At 32.4% G+C, this 13,242-nt stretch overlaps 2 protein-coding genes across 2 annotated transcripts in view; one reads left to right on the forward strand and one right to left on the reverse strand.

Moving 5' to 3' along the window:
* The first annotated feature begins 131 nt into the window (after nt 1–131).
* On the forward strand, nt 132–7,541 carry LOC128170587 (uncharacterized). Its single transcript, XM_052836367.1, has 10 exons — nt 132–208; nt 661–741; nt 1,328–1,433; nt 1,922–1,997; nt 2,150–2,247; nt 2,446–2,513; nt 2,728–4,626; nt 4,980–5,066; nt 5,277–5,348; nt 5,852–7,541. Exons 1-10 carry the CDS (start codon nt 166–168, stop codon nt 6,067–6,069), a joined length of 2,748 nt encoding a protein of 915 aa, XP_052692327.1. The 5' UTR covers nt 132–165; the 3' UTR covers nt 6,070–7,541.
* A 3,270-nt stretch (nt 7,542–10,811) lies between these two features.
* Nucleotides 10,812–13,242, reverse strand: part of LOC128173977 (histone H1-delta-like) — a 3,220-nt gene continuing 789 nt past the window's right edge. The window contains exon 2 of the mRNA XM_052839629.1: nt 10,812–10,825. Within this exon, the coding sequence (XP_052695589.1) occupies nt 10,812–10,825 (14 nt within the window). The remainder of the gene's footprint in view (nt 10,826–13,242) is intronic.

Below are 13,242 nucleotides of genomic sequence, written 5' to 3' on the forward strand. Positions count from 1 at the left end.
TTGATCACTGTTTTGTCATCTTATTTCATGTAAAAACAAAATTATTAAGTATGTTTGTGTTAAGGTCATCAATTTTGCACATGTTAAAATGGACTCTCACTATCAATATCTTTTATTTATGATTCAGATCCACTGGTCTCTAAGACCCGTTCCTTGGCTAATAACATGACAACTGCTGAAAAAATTGTTGGATGGCAGACTGGAGAAGGTGATTATTGATTTTTTTGTTCCCTATAAATGATTTCTTTGATGTTGTTTTTTGTATTACATTATGGAAACTTGTTGAAAATATCTGAAATTTACTTGTATTATATTGGTGTAGTGATTTTATGTGTGTATCGGAGTTGTAGTGACTTGATATGTGTAAATTTTGATGTAGTGACTTGAGGTATGTGTAAGCAAAGTCATGACTTATAAGATCACAGAGAGAGAGAGAAAGAGAGAGAGAGAGAGAGAGAGAGAGAGAGAGAGAGAGAGAGAGAAGGTTATTCAGCAGAAAGATGTGAGTTTTTTATATTTGTGATAATAACTTTTGATCTCTATTTTGTCATCTTATTTCATGTAAAAACAAAATTATTAAGTATGTTTGTGTTAAGGTCATCAATTTTGCACATGTTATAAATGGACTCTCACTATCAATATCTTTTATTTATGATTCAGATCTTCTGGTCTCTAAGACCCGTTCCTTGGCCAACAACATGACAATTGCTGAAGAAAATGCTGGATGGCAGCCTGGAGAAGGTGATTATTGTTATTGAGAGAGAGAGGCAGAGAGAGAGAGGGAGGAAGGGAGAGAGACAGAGACAGAGAGAGGGAGAGAGAGAAAGAGGATTAAGCATTTATTGTTTTTGTTTAACCTATAATTTTTCACATTTTTTCAAAGATTTTCAAACACTTTGCCTGTAACTCTTGAAGGAACCTCTGGAAATGTTTTTGTTTACTGTAGATTCCCAATTAAACATTTGGAATTAATGTCCACTTAAAATCACAGATTTTAATGCTTCGCTTTATTTTACATGAAAACTAAGTGAAATTTTGATAAAAATTTGGTGTTCGGATTTTAAATTCAATATTAAACAGTTGAATTGCAGAATTAAGTACTTGCGTAAAAATAAGGTATTTACAGTGGCTGTGACTTGCTTTAAATGTCATATTTATCAAATTGTTGTTATAGTACTTATCATTTTAGTGTAGTGTGTTTATGTGTTTATCAGTGTTTATATTACCATTGTATTTTTTTCCTTTAATAACATGTTAAAAAAATATTTTGTTTTGTACCGCCTGTCATTTTCATGACTTAGTAATGATTTGAATGTTTTTGCTACAGTTGAGACATCTGATTGCTCAAAAATTCGTGCAAAGGTGATACCTGTTTTGCGCAATGGTAGAGATGGGCCTGGCTATCCTGTTCTTAATAGATGTTTGTTTGGCAGGTTAGTTATAATTTATGATTCAGTTGTGTGATATTTGTAAAAAAAAAAAAAAAAGATTTTGTATCAAATGTATCCTAATCTGTAGGGTTGATGATTAAAGTTGTATTGTATTGTATTTAGGGAACATTTATATATTATTTTTGCCCCTTCTCCCTCATTGTTAGCCAGCAAATTTAAGACTAGACAAATTTCAATGTCTCAAATTATCTCTTTTAAACACAACTCTGTCTGGGAGATTCCAAGATGGGGCAAAACTGTCTGAAAAGGTCGAAGGGTGAAAATCACATGGGGCTAAAATAAACCCTGTGTACAGTATTTTTAATTTCTGTTTTTGTCTCGTGTCCAGATAATATTTGTAATAAAGTGATTGTATATCAAATGTTTATGTATCCTTTTCTCTATGGTTAATAACTTGATGATCTATGTTATATTTTTAATTTCTGTTTTTGTCTTTTGTCCTTAAATAATCACCGTTTTGTTTATTGTAGCTCCAGAAATTGTAACATCATTATACAGAATTTAAAAAAAAAAGAATGCCTGTTAGAGGTCTCAAGGGAGAGACAGGTATAAAATTTTGTATTAATAGGGTTTTTTTTCCTGCAAAATTTACCTGAATAATTGGTATATTTAAGGTCGATGATTAAAGCATTGTGTTGGTATTGCTAAGTTTTGCAAGCTGGAAACAAAACATTTAAATTTCACTTATTTGATAACAGGCTGTTTTGAAGACAGGGAAAGAAATTGAAAGACTCTACGATAAAAGCCGATTCACTGTTGGAGACAGAGTCTTTTGTTTGCAGATAGTTAGGCCAAGGTAATTTACAAGCTTGTTTGAAATTCTTATCTGGTTATGTAACTCAGATTCCGTATGTAGAAATGAATTTATGAATAAGAAATTTGATTTATGACAAAAATGCACTCATTTTTATAATAGAAGTTTTCAAACATTTGTTTTAAAACAGAGAATTTTCATGTCACTCTATAAAAATAATATTAATTATTTTTTTATCAGGAAAGAGGATGTCACATCAAAACAAAAAAAACAACCTAGTCAAGTAAACTCAGATTATGAGGAAGAAGGTATCTATATTCATATAATCAATTCTATATATAATTTGGATAAAAATTGTTAACTTCTTTTTAAAAAATGTTTACATGTTTAAAATTATTTTTAATGACATTACAATTTATTCATAGCACAATAATTAACACTACATACACTAAGAAATAGTTTTACAGCAATTGTGTATATTTTCTTTGATTACTGATAATAATGCTTCAAAATAATTTTTAGAAAACGAATCTGAGGAGTGTATGTCCAACTATTCAGATGACTCTGACTTTGTTCCAAGTGAAGAAGATCTAGAGGATGAATTGGAAGAGGAAGAATCAGATGATTTAAATCTATCGGATTTTGAAAAAGATATGTCAGTGGAGCGAGTCAGTGGAAGTGATAGCGATGATTCTGAAGAAATTACCGGTAGCAATGTATATTCCAGTTTAAACATCAGTAAAAAAATTTCTGTCTTAAAAACAGGAATAAACTCCAAAGGTAGAAGAGACAACAAATCTCATGTGTGCGTATATTGCGATACCTTTACAACAAACGTCGCAAGACACTTATCTTTAAAACACCAAAATGAGCCTGAAGTTGCTAAAATTTTGATTCTTCCAAAAAGAAGCAAAGAAAGAAGAAAGATGTGGGATGTTTTGGTAAAGAAAGGAGACTTCAACCACAACTATGGTGTGTTGGAAAAGGGTAATGGCATTTTAATCCCAAAATACAGAGCAAAAACTGATAATGATTGCAAAGCCTACCTTCCTTGTCAATTCTGCAAAGGGTTTTACAAAAAGTCGGACCTTTGGAAACATCAGAAAACTTGCAAAAAAACATGGTCTGTAAATGATGTCTCTATTCCACCTATGAGAAGTGGGAAGTTGCTCCTTCCTGTGGGAGATACAAAATTGAACAGACTGTTATACGATCATGTCATTACCAGAATGAAAGATGACCAGGTTAGAAGTACATTGGAAGGAGACTTTCTAATAATGCGCTTTGGGCATAGACTTTATGAAGAACAGGGTCATTTTCAACATCGCCATCAATACATTGCCCAAAAAATGAGAGAATTAGGGCGCCTTCTAGAAATTCTCAAAACCAAACACAACATACCATGTTTAGAAGATTCGATGAGAGCCTCAAACTGGGAGTCGTTGGTGGAGGCAGTCAAGAACTTAGCTGACTTTGACAAGGAAACTCAAACATTTGGCATACCATCCCTTGCTTTAAAGATCGGATTTAGTATGAAGAAATGTGCAGAGGATTTACTGTTTTTCTCCATCAGAAACGAAAACGAACAGCAGAAGCAAATTGCTGATACATTTTTGCAGCTGTACAGTTGTGACTGGAAGACATCTATTTCTGCCAAAGCGTTGAATTCTCTCTCTCAAAGAAAATTTAACAAAACCCAACTTTTACCACTAGTAGAAGATGTTGTGAAGATGAACTCCTACTTAAATAAGAGGGCTGAGGAGATTAAAAAAAATTGGACCGAGGAATCTTATGCCGAATTTGCCAAAATTTGTTTGGCCCAAGTGATTTTATTCAATCGTAAAAGAAGTGGGGAAGCAGAGAGAATGACAGTAAAGGGTGTCCATGATTCAAAAAGAGGAGGACATGTAGATCCAGTTGTGAAAGACACTCTTTCTGAATTCGAGAAGCATCTTTGCAAAACGCATTTAAGAGTTGAGATTCTAGGGAAGAAAGGACGGAAAGTCCCTGTTCTACTTACGAAAGCCATGCAGACCAACATTGAGTTACTTCTCAAAAAAAGATCATCTGACTCTGAATATCTGTTTGCTAGGGCTAACAATAGTTGTTCCCATTATAGAGGTTCTGACAGTATTAGGGAATTTGCATCTAAGTGTGGGGCCAAACATGCAGATCTTATAACATCTACAAAACTTCGAAAACAATTGGCTACTTTGGCCCAGGTTTTGAACTTGAAGGAAAACTCCCAAGACATATTGGCAACATTCCAAGGTCATGATATCAGAATTCATAGAGAATTTTACCGCCTCCCTAGCGATGCTCTTGAATTAGCGAAAGTTTCAAGACTTCTTCATTGTATCAACAACGGAACAATCTCAAAATATAAGGGATTAGATTTTGATGAAATAGAATTTGACAAAGGTATGTTATTTCATTTTTTATTATAACAGAATATGAATACTACATATCTGTAAATTTAAAGAAATGGTATACTTGCAAAGCAGAACTTTTTGTATGGTATAAAGTCCTTAAAGCAAAAAACAAAGGAATGTGATGTTTTGATTATAAATTGCCCTTTAGATATTTTGATTATATTATTTATTTGCCATTATTATGATATAGTTCTGGCAACAGTTTAAGCCCCTCTTTCCACCCCCTCCCCCCCCCCCCCAAAAAAAAAATAATTACATGGTATGTAATTACATATACAGTAAGGAATTGTTTGATCATTTTTATATAGAAATATAAAAATACATCCCTGTATGCTTTTGCAGAGGAAATGGTTGAAGAAGAAGATGATGAGGTGGATGAAAATGATGAAGATGATGTGGAGCAAATGTGGGATCAATCAGGATATGACGGTTTGTAATCACTATTTATTTCTTTAATTGATAACAATCTGAAATGATACTATTGTGCATGTAAATTCATTTATTGTGTTTCTACTTTTTTTTAAAATGTAGATATACATAATTTTGGTTATATACTACATTATAAATAGGTACATGTACATTGAAAATAATTGAGATTAATTTAGTGGACAGATGGTTATTTTTTTTAATGTTATATAGATAGTTATCATGAAAATGGAGGTGAAGCATGTAAAAGAACAGCGAAGTCATCAAGTAAACCTGTCAAGAAAGGTACCATTTGTACTTATTTAGATTAATGTTGAGTGACTTTTTACAAATCAAGAGAAAGAATTTAAAATTGAGTGAATACAAATCACCATATGGCATACCTAAACAATGAGTGGGTAAAAATTAACAGCAAGTGAAAGTTGCGGAGAAAAATATGAAGCATACACCTCTCCTTTGGAGTGAGGACATGAAAATAATTGTCAAATGACAGCTTTGGATATTTTAGACTGAAATTTGTGAACTAATATTTGTCACAGTTTTCTTAGCACAGATACTTGAAATTTTAACACACATTTTGATTAGGCATGTTCACATAACAGTGGGGATATCTTTAGCTTCCATATTGCATTTTTTTTTATATGTACATCTAACAAATAAAATGAGTGTTTACAAAAAAGAAAAACCCAGATGATTTTACAGTTTATTTGGAAAACGTGTATTGAAATATACAATCTTGTATTAAAGTTTAGTTAGTAGGTAATTAATGGTATTCCTAACTATTTTAGGACCACCGCAAGCACCACGACATGTATGGACAAGAGAAGAAAAAGCTGCCTTAGAGCGCCAGTTTCCACTCGAAATAAAATTAGGGAAGACGCCAGGCCAGCTGAAATGCCAGACTGCTATAAACTCAGAAAAAACATTGGCTTCATTTAGTTGGAAGAGTATCAAATATGCAGTGAGAAATATTATCACGTCTAGAAAGAGGATTTTTCAAAAGTAATACAGCAGTTGATTACTTCTTGATTTTCAGTATAAAATCTTTCTTTTATCAAACAAGATAAACTGCTGAAGTTGCTAGATCTTTTTTATTCTTCAATGCTTGTTCAGATTAATCATCATGCTACAAAGACATATGTTGAAACACAATGAGGAATAGGCAACACTACATGGGGATATATTGTATATATAAAAATGGTAGTAACCTTTGGATATGTAGTTAAGATGATATTTTGCTGAATATTTGACAACTCTGTAGTGACTTTGGTGTGTGTATGAACAATTTTGTGATTTGTTGTATGTGTAAATGACGTCAAACATAAGAGAGAAGCAAATCACTTAGCAGCAGCATCTATATTGCTGTTTGCTGAGAAGGAAAGTAATATCATTATGTGTCTAAAGCATATATATGTACTTGTATTGTAAGCAATACTGCTTGTAAATGGCAATATTTGTGTTAGCTAAAAATAAAGTTTATTGTTCGTAGAATATGTATGTAGTACTTATATCAGTTGCACGTACATGTAAATTAGTCTATGCATTAAAAAAATCCTTGTAAAGACCAATTTTTAGAGGTAGTAATAGGATGCAGATGATTTTATTTTAAGAATTATGAAAATATATGCACAACAGTTTAAAATGAATAATGATTTGTAATTAAATATACATGTATAATGTGTATTGATTGAAATGTAACAAATTTTACAAATTGAATGTTGTTTTGAATTATTTGTTATATTTTTGATGGTTTGTGTTCTGGAATCAATTATTTTGATAAATGAAATCATATTATAATCTTATATAATTTGTATGCTTAAACTTTTTACCTTAACGTTTTGAAGGTGTATTTTGTACAAACTATATAATACCATAATTACTTAAAACTTTCAAGTTTCAACACCTCTGAACAGTGGATTTTCTTCAGAATTAATTTACACGTTGAATACATATTGCATATTAATAATAGCATATAAACATTTGTTTAAAGTTGTAAACATTTTGTAATATTTTGCTATATATTTGACAAAAGTAAAGTGACTTTTTGTGTGTATCAAAATTGTAGTGACTTAACATCTTGAAGTAAAAGATTTCTGTGTATTAGTTGTGTACACTACATGGGGATATATTGTATATAAAAATGGTAGTAACCTTTGGATATGTAGTTAAGATGATATTTTGCTGAATATTTGACAACTCTGTAGTGACTTTGGTGTGTGTATGAACAATTTTGTGATTTGTTGTATGTGTAAATGACGTCAAACATAAGAGAGAAGCAAATCACTTAGCAGCAGCATCTTTATTTGGCTCTTCATCGTTTATATATCAGTTGTATTTCAATAACTCAGCCACAATGTTTATCGCACAGATATATTAAGCATACAATGTCATGTATTTGTAATCGGATCAGTGTAAGCATGAGCTTTGAAAATGTGAAAAATGGTTTACTAATGTTTATGAATAGAATAAAAGTTATTGGACCTTTTAAATGAGTTGCTGTGATTACTGATACTACTTTTTGATAAAGCTGTTATTATCTCTTTGTAATCCCATGGAGTACGTGAGTTACCTTTATCAATTTACCAAACACATTTTTCGGCCATGTACATGTTCGCTTCTGTGTAATATTGATAATATAATACATTGTACATGAGCTATATTGGAGTGATGGTGATGACAGGGTTTGGCAAAAAAAAATGTAAGAAACTGACCACGAAACCTTTAGATTTAAAAATGAAAAATCTATTTCATGATAAACATACCATAGATATATCAAATGAATATCACAACACTTTATTATTACACGTTTCATCATGGAATCATGCATCAATTATGTTTTTAAAAAAACCAACAGTCGGCTAAATTACACAAATAGTACATCAAAGGAGAAAGACCAATCGTTATGATCGTATCATATCGTATTGCATCATTACTTATCGCTAACTGTCTTATCTGAAAACATTCGCGTGGACTTTGGGTAGTTGTGTCCAAGAACAATGTGACGTAGGCCTGTCTATTTCATTGCTGTCCATTCAACCTTGGATCTTTGAAATCAACACGATTTGTATGGCTTTTGAGCTAAGACTACGCAATCTATGCATATTTAACTCAAAACCAGCGTTATTTTTAACTTGTTTTTATGCAAGAAACAGTTACGTCCTACGAAAAGTCCTATAAAAAATTTATAGGTCTTGTTAAAATGAATAAGTCTAAATGTTTGGAATCAATCTTTGACATGACAAACCAAAGGCTACAGAGACATAGAGCCCATAAATATATAGTAAAAAATGGAACATAATCCCAACATTTACATTACATATCTTTCCACAAACTATCAATACGATGCATTTTTAAAACCAAAATACTGAAGTACTGACGGGAGGTGATTTTATTGATTATTATTTATTTTAAAATCAAAGATGCATGTATGTGTAATTTCGCATGGAAAGTAGTTACATACCTATATTCGAATAATTACGCACATTTTTTTATCGGGCTTTTCTGACAAGAGTTCCGAGCTATAGACGGAAAACCCCATATGAATCATGTTGTGTAACATTTAACAATAGACGTAACGCACCCGAAACTCAAAAGCTCTGGGGGTAGGAATACTTACGGCTACAAAAATATTTTCAAGGTGTTGATAAACAAGTTTCCTTGAAAAACGATGCTTCTGAATACATTACATCGAATTTATCGATTATTTTCAAGTATTAAAAAATACTATGTCTTGTCAGCGGCGATGATTGCTTATGCTTAGGTCCAAACACTGTTTCACTTCCGGTTTGCGAAAGTAACTGCATAGGATCAACTCCCAAAATCTTTGTAAGAAGTTAAAAACACATAGCAAATAAATACCATTTAACCAAAATCGGTGTGCTTTAAAGACCGAAGTAATACGTTTTTGCCTCCATAAACTTAGATTTTTAGCAAAAATATGCTTTACAAGTTTTTAAAACAAAACTGACAAATACTGTGAAATCATTTAATTTCATGGGGGCCAATTTTCGTGGATTTTAGGGTTTACATTGAATAAATATAGATGATAATGACGTAATGACTTGCAAATTATAGCAATTCCCTTCCTTAGATGGAACACAATATACATATTTTGTATGTATTAGATTTGTATATAATATTCATTTTGTTGAAAGGAAAATGTTGCTACATGTAAGTGTAGTGTAGTGACTTGCTCTGTTTTTCAACAATGTACATGTAGTGACTTATTGAGTGTGTAATAATGATAATATATAACTTTCCTCCCTACTCTCTCTCTCTCTCTCTCTCTCTCTCTCTCTCTCTCTCTCTCTCTCTCCTCTGTTTTTAATTTTTGTGTAAAACATTGCTTTGTTTTTGTCAGCGCATTGATTGACCATGAAGTGAACGCGAGGTTAAACCTCTGAGCAAGCCATGGGCACTTAAGAAATGCGTAGACAATCGCTAAGTAGAACTCCATGGCAATTAACACAGTTCCACGATACGGGAGCTCCGTAGAAACGCCTCGGTCGCCCTGACATCTTCTCCTTGTTAAATAAAATAAATAAATGTGCAATTTAAAAAAAATCTAGCGATCTCACAGCGATTCCAGCTATTTTAAAACTCCGTTGTAACTTTGTGGGGACGCAACTTGATGTGACAGTGCATTAAAGAACGTTGCCGTTGTAACGACGAAAAGTGACCCCCGTAGAATATTGACCGGGAGTCATTTTTCTACGTAGAAAAATGACCCACCCAATTGTAGAATACTTGGATCACATCATAGAAATTATGGTCTAAGGGTAATTTTTCTCCGTGTGGGCTGTAGAAAAATGACCTTGAAGAATATCGACCATATACATGTATTAGTATTATTGTCTTTAAGGTAGATACAGGGATGGTGGTTGTGCCGGGGGGGGGGCATTGCGTGTTTGATACTTAGATTGTTCGAATAACCAGCTTGAGTACGCTTTTCTGTTAATCTTTCATTTAATTTTTCAAATTAAACAATGAAAGATATAGTCATGTTTCGTTAATTAAAGCAAACTGAATATAAAGCGTTCCCTAATATTAAATCTTGGCAACAGAAGAAAAAGACGTACCTTAGATAACGATTTAACAATCTATTGAGATATGTTCGTTCATGAGTAAAAAATGAAGTCACCATCAATGTGTTGCATACTGCATACAGAAAATCGGGAAGGGAAGTCCTTTACAGGGTTGCATTGTATTTGACGACTCGTTGCAGATCAAATTAATTCTAACGTTTATTTGAGGCAAAATGCATCTGTTAGGTAAAAAGCATTCGGTCTAATATATGTATAATATTTAATGGTTTAAATAATATTTTGTTATGTAAAATATTACTTGTACATAGTCTAATATAAATGTAGTTTTTGAATCAATGCAACATTGCATCCTTATATAAACTTGATTCAGCGATGCTGTTAATCATTACCTTTTGATTAGAGTACGGTTTCTTGCATGTGTTGTTTGTATATTTAGGAAACAATTTTTCACCAATGAGGGAACTCTAATATCAGAATTTGATTAAAGCAAACAATTTTCGACCTGTCGTGTTAGTTGGAATAAAGAAACTGGTCTCTGCAATTGTTTTTTTTTTTCCAAACAAGTATTTGATATTGGTATTGTCTGATCCTGAGAGCAGTTTGAGTTAATTGGGTACTAGTACATTAACAAAATTGTAATGTAGCATTACATTTTTAAACTACTTTGTAATCTAAAAGCACCCTCGATCAAAATCTATTAGAATCAATCACTCATATCTGTAGTCATAAACAGGTTCAATAGAACTATCACTATAAAACTCTTAAAGCCATCTAGTGTGATGATTCATGTGTATTGAACTTAAAATCAATAAAATCATCAAATATGTAAAGAAAATATGAAAATAAAATTGAGGCCAAAATTTTTTGGCAGAGACCAATCCAAATTTGAGACCAAAAGTTCATCCATAATTAATATGCTTTTGCTGCCCCCTTCCCCCTTGCCAAATATGAATGCTGCACATCTCACCTCTAATTTCTATAATTTAGTTTATATGTGATGTAAAAATTCTATGGGGTCAGTTTACAACGTGTGTGTGTGTGGGGGGGGGGGGGGGGGGGGGGGTCGTAGATCTACAGGTCTGGAATGGTTTTCTACTGTAGAAAATGGATCCTACTTATCATAGAATACTGACCCTGCATCAGTTTTCTCCGTAGAAATGTGACCTCCGGGTCAATATTCTACGGGGGTCACTTTTCGTCGTTACACCGGCGCTGCGTCCTAAAGCGATCCGCTGCTGTCCATGCAAAAATGCCTCGGTCACAGTCAGGGCGCCGTGACATGTATCCCTTGTTAGAATATCATGAAAAAGTGTGCAATATGTTTCACCTTTTTAGCGATCTCATGCCGATTCCATATATTTTACAACACCGGGATAACTCGGGGGGGGGGGGGATTTGTGGGACACTTTGCCTTTACGTTCTATATGAATTTATATCTTAAGAAGCAAATACAAGTTTTTACATCTTATTTTAGATTGACAATAATTTCGAAATACGAAATTTAGTGCCTTCTTTTTGCTGCCGACCTTTCATCATTTTAATGCAACTGTGACATTAATTACTTTTGATTTCTAGCGATTTCATCTATTTACAGTATAAATCAAATTTTAATTGGTATTCATAAAATCTTCATCATTTCTTAAAAATATTTATTTGATAAAATCAACGAGTTGGATTTAATAATTTACTGATAAAATGACATTATTTTAGGGATTTACCCGGAACCCGCTTACGTTTCTTTAACTTTTACTTTTCTAGAATATTTTAAAACGTATTCTCATTGAAATATTGTAAAAATTGAAAATTCTAAAAGATTGAAAATGGTTCACTATACACCAATACATCCAGGTTCTCTATATTCTGTTGTGTCTGGTCAAACATTACCACACTTTCCTGTAGTGATGCTTTAAGACTTTTTATAGGTATATAAAAAGTTTTATAATTTGCTTACCTCAGCTCACTTCCCCCTATTAGTTTTGGAGCGCTTCAGGTCTTGTTTACAAGTCAAATTTAAATTTTATATCAGATTTGTTTTCAAAGGAAGTCCACATGCAAAAGCATTTAGTTTGATGATGGTCCACAAAAGTAATGCCGATTTATATACAGTTTATAATTACAAGTTTGTTAAAATGCTATAGTTTCATCTACCTTAATGCATTGTGAAACCAGTAAAACAAAATCCTGAATTATCCAAAAATTGTTGGAGGTGTACCATCCAAAATAATACACGTATCGACATTTCCCATCTTTCCGTACAAAGTATTTTCATTATACGACAATGCACGACGTACAACTTGAAAAATGCAACCTGATATTAAATTGAAGAAAACAAATTACAGCTTTTAAGCAGATTTGCTCAATACATAGGAAGACTTCAATCATTGAATTCATGAAATGGTTTACATAAAGCGAGTATTTCCCAATTGCAGTATTGATATTGGTATACAGGTATGTACGGCCGCGGCCGGATTTTAAATATTCCAACATATTTTGAGAATGCTCCAATTTTTTAAGATATTTTTTTCTGGTATGTGCTCTGAAAAGAAATTGGAAAATCTTGATATAGATAGGAATATCATGCACATTCCGCCTACCTAAAATTTTAAACCAATATCAAACGAGCTCAGAAAAAAAATATTGTTGTCCATTTTTATAACGTTGAAAAAAAATTATTTATTCCGCACCAGAAACTTATTATTTGATATACAATAAACATTTATGAAATTATGCATAGAACTCTCTCTCTCTCTCTCTCTCTCTCTCTCTCTCTCTCTCTCTCTCTAAAAGATCTACTACAGGTAACATGGAGTAATGAGGCTAGAGGCTAATGTACATTTGACGTCAAAAAAAAGTAAATAAGTATTTTTTTCTAGTTACGGGATATTGTCTACGGGTGTTATTTTTTGAAATTCACTGTTCAATGATTTAATAACAAATCTATTGACTGTCTGGGATTAAAAAAAAAAAACCCGATTTTTATTATCAACTGAATGCTTAACATTGGTCATTTAGACATAACACTTGGGTATCGTTTGGATTCGGGAAAATGGGGATTAAATAATCATACTATATTTCTAATGATGTAGGTTATTTTATTTGCTGACTTACCAGAATTTTTTATTATGCAGTTATTG

Source organism: Crassostrea angulata, chromosome 2 (assembly GCF_025612915.1).
Source record: "Crassostrea angulata isolate pt1a10 chromosome 2, ASM2561291v2, whole genome shotgun sequence".
Taxonomy (NCBI): Eukaryota; Metazoa; Mollusca; class Bivalvia; order Ostreida; family Ostreidae; genus Magallana; species Magallana angulata.